This window comes from Carex rostrata, chromosome 4 (assembly GCF_964058835.1).
Source record: "Carex rostrata chromosome 4, lpCarRost1.2, whole genome shotgun sequence".
NCBI lineage: Eukaryota > Viridiplantae > Streptophyta > Magnoliopsida > Poales > Cyperaceae > Carex > Carex rostrata.
This window is the reverse complement of record NC_135921.1, coordinates 7,180,720-7,194,887: the sequence shown is the minus strand read 5'-3', so window position 1 is coordinate 7,194,887 and position 14,168 is coordinate 7,180,720. Positions and strand designations below refer to the sequence as shown.

General features: G+C 36.9%; 3 protein-coding genes across 8 annotated transcripts in view; 2 read left to right on the top strand and 1 right to left on the bottom strand.

Moving 5' to 3' along the window:
* Positions 1-665, top strand: part of LOC144553212 (protein ACCELERATED CELL DEATH 6-like) — a 4,939-nt gene extending 4,274 nt beyond the window's left edge. Inside the window, exon 6 of the mRNA XM_078301311.1 lies at positions 654-665. Within this exon, the coding sequence (XP_078157437.1) occupies positions 654-665 (12 nt within the window). The remainder of the gene's footprint in view (positions 1-653) is intronic.
* Positions 666-1,989: 1,324 nt separating this feature from the next.
* On the top strand, positions 1,990-6,827 carry LOC144552947 (pre-rRNA-processing protein esf1-like). Its single transcript, XM_078300992.1, has 8 exons — positions 1,990-2,191; positions 2,678-3,144; positions 3,243-3,359; positions 3,722-4,110; positions 4,472-4,634; positions 4,756-4,884; positions 5,168-5,877; positions 6,331-6,827. The coding sequence occupies exons 1-8, from the start codon at positions 1,990-1,992 to the stop codon at positions 6,521-6,523; spliced, it is 2,370 nt and encodes a 789-aa protein (XP_078157118.1). The 3' UTR covers positions 6,524-6,827.
* A 544-nt stretch (positions 6,828-7,371) lies between these two features.
* On the bottom strand, positions 7,372-13,353 carry LOC144552948 (uncharacterized). 6 transcript variants are annotated; one of them, XM_078300997.1, is made up of 7 exons: positions 12,963-13,353; positions 11,460-11,550; positions 10,693-11,066; positions 9,962-10,219; positions 9,418-9,668; positions 8,283-8,555; positions 7,372-7,988 (listed from the first exon to the last, which is right to left on the bottom strand). In XM_078300997.1, the coding sequence occupies exons 3-7, from the start codon at positions 11,030-11,032 to the stop codon at positions 7,446-7,448; spliced, it is 1,665 nt and encodes a 554-aa protein (XP_078157123.1). In that variant the 5' UTR covers positions 11,033-11,066; positions 11,460-11,550; positions 12,963-13,353; the 3' UTR covers positions 7,372-7,445. The 6 variants fall into 6 exon arrangements, with proteins under 6 accessions (XP_078157123.1, XP_078157122.1, XP_078157121.1 ...); XM_078300996.1 differs by having other exon boundaries at positions 10,693-11,061; XM_078300995.1 differs by having other exon boundaries at positions 10,693-11,618.
* Between the last annotated feature and the right edge of the window lie 815 nt (positions 13,354-14,168).

The window sequence follows — 14,168 nt, the reverse complement described above, 5'->3', positions numbered from 1 at the left end:
GAAGCGGGTAGGGTGGAAAGGATTGTTTGAGTCCCACCTTCATCCTCAGACTAGGATGAGCATTGATGCATCTTTTGGGCTTGGGCGCAAGTTCTCGGTCTTCGTCCTCTACAATGTGATTTTCAATATATCTCCGTACGGTCTTATCTTTTTGTTGGCACTACTTTAATTAATGAAGAACTTAGCAATTTAGTTTGGTTTGGATAGAATTGTTTCATGTATTGTCATTCATGATTTAAAACCTGATTCGGTCAGATGTGTTATACTGCTTATCATGTGATTTCTCGGACTTGTTCTTGTAATAATTATTCAAGCATGTTTTGTTAATCATTGATTTTCTTTTTTAATTCGGAAGACATTAGCGTTGTTTAGAGTGATTCTTTATTGCAAAGAAACTTGTATGATATGAGAAATTCAAAAAAATTTCCTTTTTTTTAAAACATATTTATTTTATTTTCCATAAATTAATAATTCGGGCTTCATGGTGACAGCTATATTTTTTCAATTTTCTTCCATTGCATAGTGTTTAATTAGTGTCGACTGCATGTCAAAGCCATAGCTCACTTATAACGGTACAATAGTGTGTTTTTTACAAAATAAAATATTAATATATGTGCATAAATTTGTTTAACTTGTATAATTTTATCTTTTAGAAGAGCGAATAAAATTTGTTAGATTTCTAAAGTTAAAAATTCTATTATTTTATGCATAAAAATAACAAAAATCAAAATAATTAAAAGACTTATCTGTTTTTGAAAATCTTGACAATTAAAAGACTTATCATATCATAGATTTCTTAATAAGTGCGTATCATCATATTCATGCCTTATCGGTAATAATGTAATTAGGGGATTTTATTAGTCAGTACGGTTCAAACCGTGAACTGAACTGAAATTTTCCAATAATACAAGTCTTAGTTTGATATATTGTATAGTAATATCTAGGTCCTTTCAATTGTTAAATTTTATTTAATTTTAAATAGTTGAAATCGTTCCGTCCACGGAATACTAAATAATTAGGAATAATTCTATGTTTATTCCTGCGAAAATCTAAAAACTATGTAAATTTTCTCTAAAATTAGAAAAAAAAAATTTAACCTTCTAAATTTTAAAAACTTATTTCTTAATAAGTACGTATCTCAAATTACGTATTTCAGATTGTTCAATTTATTTATTTATTTTGTAATTATTCTTATAAAATAACGTGTACAAAATAGCCTTTTATTTTATCCATATCTTATTTGTTTAATAATTTTTTTATTTGTTTATATCTGTCTAATGAAACGGATAAAAATGAATTACTATTTGAAAAATCAGTTCGCGGAAGCACCCGTGGCATTGAATATTCTTACGTTATCCACCCACAATTGCTCGTTCATTCACTCGTTGGGTTCGGGAAAGGGATCCCTTCGGACCTGGAGAAGGTGTGAGGCTGGGTCAGGGTTTGGTGAACCAACAGGCCGCTCCTCTTGTTGAAGTCTCGGTCCCCTTTTTCGTTGCCTAGGTTACACCTTCGGAATATACCCCAGACGGAGATTTTGTTCTACTATCACTGATCAGAGAGGAGCGGCAGTGTGAAAGTAAGGAGAAGACAAAGCCAAAACCCTAGACCGCGAACTACTACTCTCTTTCCTCTTTAATCGCTCTCGTCTTCGCAAAACTTGTCGGAGAAGACAACACCTAACCAAGCCGTTACCATCTCCACTCTAGAAATCTAAGCTTGCTAGTAAGCCTCGTTTTATTTTAAAGAAGTGCTTCTTTTATTAAGTAGGGTAATCCCCCAGGTAACACGAAACCGATCTGAGCGGTTCGATTAAAATCAAGCGTTGTATATATTGACGGAAATACGCTGCTATCTGAGGCACGAAAAACGGCTGGAAAAAAACCGGACAAGTACCGCAGCGCTTATATTTTTATTCGGTTCTGTTAAACCGGACGAGCAGTCTCGTCTCTCGGTCTCTCCCTTTCCAATTTCATCCCAGCCGCCGCCATGGCACCTTCAGCCGTAATCGACGAGAGGAAGCAGAATAAGAACAAAAATAATAAGAAGAATAAGAAAGAGAAGTTCGAGTCGGGAATGGAACAGCACGAATCTCAAAACCCACCGAAGAAGAGCAGGAGCAAGGACAAGAAGCGCAAGCTCGAGTCTTCTCTGGAGATAAATGGAGACGATGAGATGAGGAATAACTCAGGTTAAGCTCTATTGCTGTGTCCGTTCTGTCTTTTGAAAAAGTTTGAGACCCAAAATAAAAAAATTAAAAAAATTGAAACCTGATTGTTTCAATTTTGCTTGCTGCTGTTTTTTTTTTTTTAATCTAGAATGATCTGTTTTCTATAAGGTTTTTTGAAAATGTACCACATTCTTCATTGGTTATCTTAATAGAATGATGTGTCAGGGTACTAAGTACGTGCATAATCCCAAATGAAGCCCTTATTTTTAAATGATACTGTAAATTCAACACAGAAAATACATGTTTGTCCCCCAAATGAAGTACTTATTCTTATAATGGACCATTTGCTTCAACCCAGGAAGAGATAATAACAAAATTAATAAGTAAAATGGTAAGTTGTTCTGATATGATTTGATAGCATCATAATTGAACCCAAAACATTTTTTAAACCTTGTATGATAATGCCCGAAGTAAAAAAGTAAATTCTTACAATGTCCAACAAAGTAGGCTCAAAGCAAAAGAACAAAAAGAAGAAGCATTGGCAGCGAAGAACTAACAGTCCCGATGAAGAAGAGAATGATGCTGGAGAGAAAATAATAACTGATGAGAGATTTGCTACTATGCGCCAGGACCCATTGTTTAGGAGGATGAGAAAAAAAGAAAACAAAGTGGTGATTGACTCTCGGTTTGATAAAATTTTTAAAGATAAAAATTTTGCTGGGTCAGCTGCACCAGTGGATAAAAGGGGGAGGCCAAAGAATGATGAAAAGGGAAAGAGGTTCTTGATGCAGCATTATCTCAATCAGGAGAGGGAACTGGAAGAGAGAGATGAGGAGAGGGAAAAGAAGGAAGATACTGACGAAGAGGTGGAGGTGCAAGATAAAATGAGACTTGATTTGTCAGAGAGTGATGATGTGTTGGATAGTGATGAGAGCGGTTCTCATGATGACGACGATGATGATGATGATGATCAGGTTATTAATTTGATTGTTTATTTATTTCTTATTTTTCAATTATTTATTGCTTTAATATTCTGAATGAGGTGCTTGATTTTTTTTTTTTGGGGGTATAGAATTCGGTGAACAGTGACATTGTTCATTACTTGATGGCAAACCATGACGATACACCAACAACAGAGAATGAGACTTACCGGCTTGCAGTTGTTAATTTGGATTGGAGTCATCTTAAGGTACATGATATTTACAAACTGGTATATGAAAAGTTGTGGTATCAAATTCACAATTCTCTAAAGAAAATAGCTTCAGTATGAGATATTAGTGCCGTTTTGCTCCTTGCGGCCTTGTGGGTTACATTATACAATTGCCAAAATTTCTATCTGAACCAGTTGGGCACCGCACCATTTAGTCCCGATCATAACTGGAGCAACCTTTTAGTATGTTCTTTGTTTCTATTTCTTTTTGTACCTATGAAACTAATTTGTAAAAGCAGATGATTAATAACAAACCTAAAAATAGTAAAAGTGAGTGGTTATTTTGGCTGAAACTTTCAAATCTTGTGTTAAATCGTTTGTGATTATTATCTCGTTTTCAGGCAGTTGACTTGTATGTGGTGATGAACTCGTGCCTTCCAAAAGGTGGGAAGATTTTGGCAGTATTTGTGTATCCGTCAGAATTTGGTCTTAAGTGCATGGATATTGAAGCTACCCATGGCCCCTCTGCTCTGTTGGATATAAAGCCTGACGATGATAATGCTGATGCTGATGCTGATGCTGTTGCTGTTGCTGATGCCGATGCTGATGATAATGATGATTATGATGATGATGATGATGTTGATGTTCATGATGATGATGATGTTGATGTTCATGGTGATGAGGATGAGGATGAGGATGAGGATGCAAGTGATTTTGATGAGGATACAGGTGATGAAAATGAGGATGAGATTAACAATAAACTTCGAACTTATGAGCTAAATAAGCTGAGGTGATAAGACAATTTTTTTTTGTGCTGCTTATTAGGAAGAATTTTTTGGGACGTGCATTCCTTAAAATATGTCACTTGCATTAAGGAACTTAACCAAATTAATACAATGTGGTTGCTTGCCTAGTCAGACCATATGAGATCTGCTCTTAGGTTTGGTCAATACTTGTTAACTCTGATATGATGCTCTATGCATTTTACAAGTTGTGCGGTATGAATTTAAGCTATACGAAACAGATCCTTTGAGCTTTTAACTAATTATTGTTAGTTTACCAACATTGGAGTCGTGTAATTAATTTGTCCAGAACTTACTGTACTGCACTTATGTTTTCTTGCTTTTTTTTTTTTTTTCTTTTCTTTGTAGGTACTATTTTGCAGTAGTTGTGTGTGATTCAAGTGCAACTGCCAATCACGTGTACAAAACTCTGGATGGTACAGAGCTTTTAAAAACCTCAAATGTGTTTGACCTTAGGTTTATTCCAGACTCCATGGAATTCAATCGTCCACCCCGCGATGTTGCAACTGAGGTAGTAATAGCTTCATTGCTGTTAATTTTCTTTTTTTCAAAAAAGTTGTGGAATTACCTTATACCTCATTTAAATTTGAGCATGTTGAACTTTCAGCTGAAAAGCTTGGTATATTATACAGGCACCAATGAATTACAAGGAACCTGATTTTGAGACAAGGGCACTTCAGCACAGCAAAGTCAAGCTAACATGGGAAGATGAAGAGCCGGAGCGAAAGAAGGTTTTGAGACGGAAATTTAATACTGATGAAGTACTCTCTCTCCCTCCCTTTTTTTTTCTCTCTCGTGTGCATTTCTGTCTATTGGATTTAATTTGCTTCACGTACTCTCTCTCAGTTTGGGGAAAGGAGAAGGGTGCGATTTGAAGTGTCTGTTTATGTTTGTTGTTATCTTGTGGGGCGTTATGGTTGATGGTGATCCTAGTGTATAATTAAACATTAGTAAAAAAATATTGTTGGGATGCATTCTTTTATAGAATCTGTATTTCAATATGATTTGTCCCTTCTAATGTAACATTGTCATATACATGTATAGTTGGACGAGCTGAGCATGTATTTGGCCTCCACTGACGATAGTGAAGATGAAGAAAATGATTTAGACCCTGAGGCCAAGAAGCAAGCGACCAGAGAAAAATTCCTTTCCCTTTTGAATTCTGGAAACAACTCAGACTCAGAGAAAAGTGAGGGGGGAGATAAAGAGGGTGACATGGAGATCACCTTCAACACGGATCTCGAGGCACTTGGTAAAAAGATCGTGGAAAACAAAGACAAGTCAGAAGAGACTGTTTGGGAGTCAGTTCTGAGGAAGCAGAAGGAGAAGAAGAAAGCTCGAAAGATGTCCCAATCCATGCAAGATAACAATGATGATGATGATCTGTATGATGATCATGGTAATGATTATGCCAGTGATGATGATGATTTCTTTATGGAAGAGCTGACAGAGAAAAAGGTTAAAGAGAAGGCCAAGAGGAAGGATAAAGGTAAGAGGAGAGAGGAAGTCGAGGAGACAGGAGCTGCAACTCAGGCAGAGCTGGAGTTGCTATTGGCAGGTGACGAAGATAAGAAGAGTGAGAAGAAGGGGTATAACATGAAACGGCTAAAGGCCAAGGGCAAGAAAGGAAAGAAAGAAATCAATGACGTTGATGATAAATTTCCTTATGTTAACGTTAAAGCTGATCCAAGATTCAGTGCTTTGGTTAACTCCCATGAGTTCGCGTTGGATCCCACTGATCCTCAGTACAAGAGGTATTATATTTTTTTTCTGGCTGTCAAAGTCTGTTCAAGAAAATGCACTTCATTTTTTTTTTTTTAATTTTCATGTAATTTATTTTGAGTTTTTGACCCTTTCTGTTGGCTGTCAAGGATAGTTTAAGGTCCTGTTCGGCAGTAAAAAGAAAGTTACTGTTCACGTGGGAAAAAAAAATCACTTGGCCTGAATTTTTTTTTCCCACGTGAACAGTAAAAATCAGTTCAAAACTTTTGATTCCTATTCTTTGTTGGGCTGCCGAACAGGGCCCAAGTGTAGTGGGGGTGAAGGGCCGGTCTGTCAAAATAATAAAATAGTTTTTTCAGATAGCAATATCTTAACGTGCATTAAATGATCGATATGTTTTCGGGAATTATCTAAGCTTCCGCCTTTTTTGTTGTGAGCTCATTAGATGGGACTTAATTAAATAATTGCTTTTTTCATTGCAACAGGACACCGGCATATCTAAGAGAGAAGTTTAAACACCCTAAAAAGACTGGTAAGAAAGGAGAGAAGCATGTTGATGCACTGGAAAATCCGGAGAATAGAAAGGTAGATCACGTATCTACTGAAAAAACTTCGTCAAAGAAACATGAGCTGTCAGCTGCCATTAGGTCGGTCATGAAAAACCTTCCCAAGTCATAGTATTAACGGTTAGTAATTCCTAAAATGCCCCTTGTTCAAATTTTGTTAGTGCCATGTCAGCATCTCTTTATTTTAAGGTATCATCCTTGTTCGGTTGACATGGCAATAAATTTTGTAATCTTAGGGAACTATTTATTACGGATGAGTGTGTATTGAGGAAAAGTTATTTCTTTATCTGAGCTACGGTTCACTTTTGTAGCATGTTTTAATTTGTGTAAGTTAGGATAGTGGGGTGGTATTAAATTTGTTATCACTCGACATAAATTGCCTGTAAAACTATAATTTATATTAAGCCTTCCTATGATATGATGTCTCATGATTATTCATATATAAGCCTTGATTATTTGTGTCATATAGATCTATGGGTCAATAACCCTAAATTGATCCAGTTTAGTGGTTGATAATACAGAAATAAGATCAAAGGTTTTTTTTTTTTTGGCGCGCTTTAAGTTCCTCATCCTATAAGTTACCAGATATGGCTGTATTGATATCTCAGCTGTTGCGTTCAAATTTGATTTTGCAATTTAGATATTTTGTATTTACTATTTATTCTCTGCGATTATAATATGTAGTTAACTAATGGTACAGGTATTCTTGCTTTTGTTCATCATAATAGATAAAATGAATGATAAATTGTAGACATCATCCTAATATAAGATATTGCTAGATGTGAAGCCTCGTGATATTGCTAACTTTTATAAACACGCAACTTACATTTAGCGAGTTGAATAGTTGAATTTTACACTTAAAAATATATATATATATAAAATAACAGTTTACAAATGCGCTTCTGGATGGTCTTGTGACCCTACATTTAGGATTAATATTGAATTTGAGATGTACATATATATAACCATATAATGCGTACCGTTTCCTTTTATTAAAAAAAAAACGCAGCAAGAGAGATTTACACAAAAATACCCTACAAAGGAACAAACAGAACCTCGAGACCAAGTATAAGCCAAACCACGAAAGGAGTACTGCACCCAATCAATATCACCACAATTGACAACCATCTACATTCTGGCTCGACTACGAGATACACTGCAGTCATGAGTGAAACAATCATGGACAGACATGCTACAACAGTAAGTCGATGGCCCCACTTCAGTTGATGCAGTTTAAACTTCACGGGGTCTCGCCAAGCCCAAATGAAACAGAACACAACAACTAGAGCACTGCACATAGCAATTGTATTGGATATAACAAAGGGTTTGAATGCGGGTTTTTTACCAAGAATGGCAAAGCCTGTTGTTTGGTTGTAGCCACCGGGCATGGTAAACACAGCTGCGAAGGTGACAGTTGCAATTAGAGCTGCAACAAGTGTATATGTTTCTACACTTAGTTCGAAATAGTCACTGGGTGTTCTCTTCCTTCCGAAGGATTTTGAAGATGGAACTGGAGGTAGTTGTTGCTTCTTGCATCTCTTTGCTTCTTGTTTCTTTAGTTCTCTCCAAACATACATCTAATTAAAAATGAATTAATGGTCTTTAATTAGGAATGATAATAAAAAACAAAAAGTTATATATAAGAAGTAGGATGAACAGGTTAGTTTCAAAGATTTCAGAGTGATAAATTTATATTACAACAAAGTGCAATTGAAATGTGTTGTATAATCACAAATATTTGATAAAAAAAAATCCTCTTTAGTTAAATGGCTATTGGATGAGAAGTTCCCAGTTTTTGAAAGTTTCTGTCAATTCGATATAAAGAAACGGCATGCTGAGCATATATAATGTGGTACTCACTAGAGTATTACCTCATACGTGTTTGCTTCAACCATCTCAATCACACTTCGAGCAGTTTGCCCCTTCTGGTTTAGCAAACAAGGGTTAACCCTTCTGTCCCTGAGAAGCAACAGAGATGATTGTATCCTTGATTGCTTAGCTGCAAGATGCAATGGTGTATTTCCATCAAAATCTTGATGGTTTATGATCTCCTCTGGCTGTATGAGTTTTAACAGACATTTGAGTGAACCGAATTTCCCTTTGTGGACTGCAACATGGAGTGCATTCCCACCATCCTGTCCGAACTGTTAAGCATAACGAAATGACATGTCTCTTCAATAATTAACACACTGCAGATTTTATTGTACATAGGGTAATTTGAAAGATATGTAGATAATTCCTATATAATTTGCTAGCAATTTATCTTCTCATTTTCATTTTGTTTTCATATAAACCTTACATGCAACTTTTATTTGGTAAATGAAAATCATAACAGGTGTTTTGCCTGCTACTTGAAAAAAAAAGTAAAAAAAAAAATGACATGTCAACAACCATATATTCCTACCATCGGGTCCAAATTGTGATTGATAGAGTGCATAGGCTATGAATGTTTAGCTTGTATGCGGATTTGTAGTTGTAACTAATTTGACAGCCACTGTCAAATCTTTCAAAAAAAAAAAGTCCAAATTGTGAAGTGAACTTCCCTTGTTTAGATTTGTGTTAATTTAGAAATTTAGTTTTCAAACCTCTAAAATTCTGAATTTAGTCTAGCTTGTTGTAAAATACTACTCAAATCTAGTCCCTGTGTCGACACCCCTAGTCTATACTAAATGGTAGGTCCATACGCTTGTGAATTTTCCAATAAGAGTAAAATTAGGGTTTATTTTATTAGCACTTGACCACATTCAAGGGGAAAAAGAAAAGACAAATGGAGCTCACGCAAGATTAAGTCTCAAGCTTTTGCTACTAATGACTGTGGCTTGTGAGGTACCCATACGAGATTGGGACCCAAAAGGATATCTTAAGAGTATATAGAAAACTTAATCCCATATCACCCAGACACCCAGGCTTTTTAGATATCATGCTCCAGAAACAAATTTCCAATGAATACTGTGAAGAACAAAATGTCAAAAAAAAAAAGTAATAATAATAAAATAAGCATGGTACCTGCTCTGCTGTATCAGGACAATGTTTAAGGATTGCCTTGATTGCTGATTTGGAACCATACTGGACTGCCACATGGAGTGGGGGTAGACCCCAGTAATTGTTGTCGTATGCAAGAGTTGAATCATTTGCTATTAGCATCTCCACCATTTTCGCATTGTCATTTTGCGCTGCATAGTGGAGTGCATTGCTTCCATCACAATCCACTTGCTTCACAAAGTCACTCCTCTGGGACAGCAGCATCTCCACTATTTCTGAAATCAGGTTCATCGTACAAGTTATTTTAATTCTCATAATTTTATGTAATGTAAATTATGATATAATTATGGGTAAAAATAAGATAGGTTAGGGCAGGTTGAAGTGGCATGTTGTTCTTGATTGGGTACTTTTGTCTCAAGTTCAGGTTATCTTAAGTCTCAGTTCATTTTAGTTCAGGTCATTCAGGTTTGGCAGTTTTGGTATTGAGTCCATAATTGTGAAGGCATCAAGCATTTTAGATTATTACCATTCCTCAAAGAAACTTATAAAGGCTATAATTTATACTAACTGATATGACCGCCAACCACCGCTTGGTGAAGTGGCGACCCTGTACCAGAAACAGCTGGTTGAGTTTCCTCTTCCTTCTCAACCCATGGTTGTTTCAGTATCTCTTTTACCACCATTGCCATGCCTTCCCGTGCAGCTATATGTAATGGAGACTCTTTCCTTTCATTGAGCATATGGCCCACATTAGGGTTTGCCTCTAAAATCCTCAGGGCCACTTCAGATTTTCCATGTGTCACTGCCTCATGTAACGCAGTATTACCTGTTGTTATCACCAACATATATATTTTGTAAAGTTAGAAATATATAGGTTATTCACCATAAGAGAAGTAACCAAATAGAGCCAAGTTCTGTTCCGATAACAATGTATGGTGTGCAACTTTGCATGACATATGGGCACGACACTGGGGACTGATACAGTTATACTCTTCACAGATCATGTACATGCTCATGGACTATTCTCCCACATAAGGATAATTTATAACATAGTCCTAAAATAGCATGATAGAGACATAATCTGTAGAGACTCTTGTTATTTCATACAACGGTCCTGTAAAATAGCTACAATACCAGTGGGCCTTTGCAGTATTCTCGTATACAATTGCTGCAAGGTAGTCCCTTATAGGCATAGTTAAGAAGTCTGGTAATGCGGTAGCATATATATCCACAGTTATATGATGCATTTAAAGAAAATATATGTGGGAAATAAGCAATTTCGAGGTTTTATTGCATTACCTATCTTATTTCCTGCTGTAAGTGGACCATCTTCTTCAGATTCAAGATCAATTGGCCATTCCAAGGAATAACTTATCAGCAGATCTGCAACTTCTATTTTACCAAATTTTGAAGCAATATGCAGAGGTGTGTCACCGTCTATGTTCTTTTCAAGCATAAGTGTCTCGCATTCTCTGAGGATTCTTTCAGCAATGTGTCGGTGACCAAGGCGTGCTGCAATGTGCAATGCTGTGTTTTGTTGAGGAGTTCTGGAGAGAAGGGCTTTTGGGTCAGCTGTCAGTTTATACTTCAGCAGTTCCAGATTGCCTTGTGTCACTGCCTTGTGCAGTGCCGGATCCATAATTTAGTTTCTGGAGCTTCCTTATTTAGCTTTACTAATGGAAAAAAAAAGCAACAAGTTATGTAATGGTGATTCCTGAAGAAGTTTATAGTTAGCTCACTGCATAAATAATAGTGTAACAAGCAAGATAATGATTTTTGCAAATTTGCAAGTAATATGGTTAGGTTAACAGTCATGTCCTATCAAAATGCAAGGCTTTGCAAGATGTTGAGTGCATCCAATATAATAAATAAGATGGTGATTATAAGATGCGAGAACAAGGCATTTATATGTATCTTGATCATATATATCTGATAAAAGTTAAAGAAGCTATTAGCCAAATAAATATAAAAATAAATCACACTAAAACATAAAAGAAGAAAACATTCACCTAGGAAGTTGTGGAAAGAAGCTAGTGTTTGTCTAGAGATTGTACAGGATGAGTTACCTTTTCAAGGCCTACACCACATGTGAATAATGCATTCCTTGTCATAGTCACTTGGCATCTACTTTAGCCCCATGGATGGTACATCATATTCCTTTCCAAAATGGGTTAAGTATCAGAATGTATTATTCTGATGTCAAAATTGTAGCAAGCATGTCGCATCTACATTTTCCATTTAGTTCAGACAATTGTGGTGGGTCATTACCAGTGGAATCTAGATGATTTTATTATTATTCTTTTTTTCTTTCAAACCAAATGGGGTGGTCTATAGAGGTGAAAACGGAGCGGATAATGCTGATACCAAATCTGTATCCGCCTTTCAATGAGTGGATACGAATACAGATACAGATAGTAAACGGATGTCAAAATTCAAAACCAAATCCGGCTTAAACGGATACGGATACGGAGCGGATAATCTACGAATACGGATACGAAACAAATAATTGTCAGATAATCGAGTCGTTTGAATAATCCACTAATATAATATAATACAAATATATAATCAAAACATACTTTATTTTTAATAATAATAAAAAGAAAAAGAAAAGTACCCATGAGATCTGAAAACGGAGCTGAGTTGGCATCATTCTAATAAATCAAAAGATGTGAAACTGGGAAACAAGTTTAAATTAAAAAAAAGAAAAAGAAACTGGGAAACAAGTACTGCTGTAACGGAGTTAGGAAATTTCAAAGCAAAAATCAAACATGGGAGGCAGCAACACGTGGGACTCAGTCAGTCAGACAGCGGAGAATTTAACAAAAATGAAGTCTGTTCCGGTTTTGAGATATATTGTACATTTAGTCCCACAAAGGTATTAGAATATAAGCCCATGACTTTATAACTATTTGCTTCAGCCTTGAGAAGTAATAACCCAATGAAAGCTGTACTTGAGAACTTTCTGATCCGGATAGTGCGGATATCCGCTCCGTTTCAAAATAGCTTCCGAATCGGTTTTCTGGGTTTTTGAGTTGTATTCAATAATTATCCGCATCCTATCCGTTGAGTTATCCGGATCCGATTATCCAAATTCGGATCTGGTCCAAATACGGAGCGGATTCGGTCGGAATTTGGTTTCTGAGTTGTATTCAATAATTATCCGCATCCTATCTGTTGAGTTATCCGGATCCGATTATCCAAATTCGGATCTGGTCTAAATACGGAGCAGATTCGGTCGGAAAATCCGCTCCGAATTTACCGGATCCATTTCACCCCTACTGGTCTATGTTTGTATGCTTTTAAGATTAACAAAGACAATTCAGTTAAAATCAAATTCTATTTTTTTATACTCTAACATGTATTAGAGGCCTTTGCCAATTGTAAAACTATGTTTTTAATTCCTGAAATTTTAATGACGCCCATAACCAGTAAATCCTTTTTTCTTAAAATCCCAAATTCAAATTTCACAATGTCTTGTATTTCTTTTTTCTCTATCCAAATAAAAATAATACGTACAACTGGAGTCTCAAGTCTCAATGAAATTTGGTAGGGTGCATAGCATAGATTACCTGTGACCACAGCTCTTTCCAACACTCGTCAGAGATCTGAACGCCTCCAGTCTCTTTACTGACCAATCCTCTTCCATCAACATCACAACCTACTTCCACATCTAGTGTCACCTAACCCTGACGACTCCTGGCCTTGATTCGCACAGGTACTAATTTGCCTCTCTTCTTGGCTGATCCTGATGTATCTAAAAACCGCGTGCCTTGTTTTGCTCGGCTCCGCTGCCACCACCTCATCAAAGGACTGAGATACCAAGATCTGTCGCTCACGCCGCCCCCGCATTGATCTCAGCTTTAACAACGTGCTCGCTCACATCATCTCTCACTTTCGGATCCAATTCTTTCCTTCAGCATCCGCATAACACTTTACTATCGCAAGTTCGATAAGTCTCAGATCGGAATAAAAACTAGTGGTTTGCTAACGGGTTACCCGTGACCCGTTCCGGGTAACCTGTTAGGGGTAACGGGTAGGGCGGGTAGACGGGTAGGACGGGTACGGGTACAACCCGCAACGGGTAGACGGGTAGTTTTTCCAAAACCACTACCCTACCCGTTTATTACCCGTACCCGTTGCGGGTTGACGGGTACGGTTATCCCGGGTACGGGCGGGTTTTTTTTTTTTTTTCTTTTCTGTTTTTTTCTGAATTTTTATGCTTTGAGATTCGTGCCAAGTTAAAAGACATCCCAGATGGAGTTTAGATATAGGGGTCCGTTTTGAGATTCATGCCAAATTAAAATTGATGACTCAGATCTCATTCTACAAAGTCAGGTATTGCACTGGATCTGAATTCTATAGGGTGCCGCCAAAAAAATTTTGAAATTCAAATTTGTAATGGGTCAGGTACGGGTACGGGTAGACGGGTACGGGTAGGCGGGTACAGGTTGGCGGGTAGACGGGTACGGGTTGGCGGGTAGACGGGTACGGGTACAACGGGTTTTTTTCAAAATTATGTTGTCCGGTCCGTTTATTACCCGTACCCGTCTACCCGTCTACCCGTTTGTACCCGGGCAACGGGTACGGGTACCACGGGTAACGGGTACGGGCCGGGCAAAACGGGTTCAACCCCTAACGGGTTTAGCAAACCACTAATAAAAACTAACAACGATAGAGTTCAATTCAATGGAAATAAATATTCGGAATTGAATTTTGTTTAATTTAATTTAGGGAGCACCTAGATATCCCCGTAATAATTTCTCATTTATTCTCCG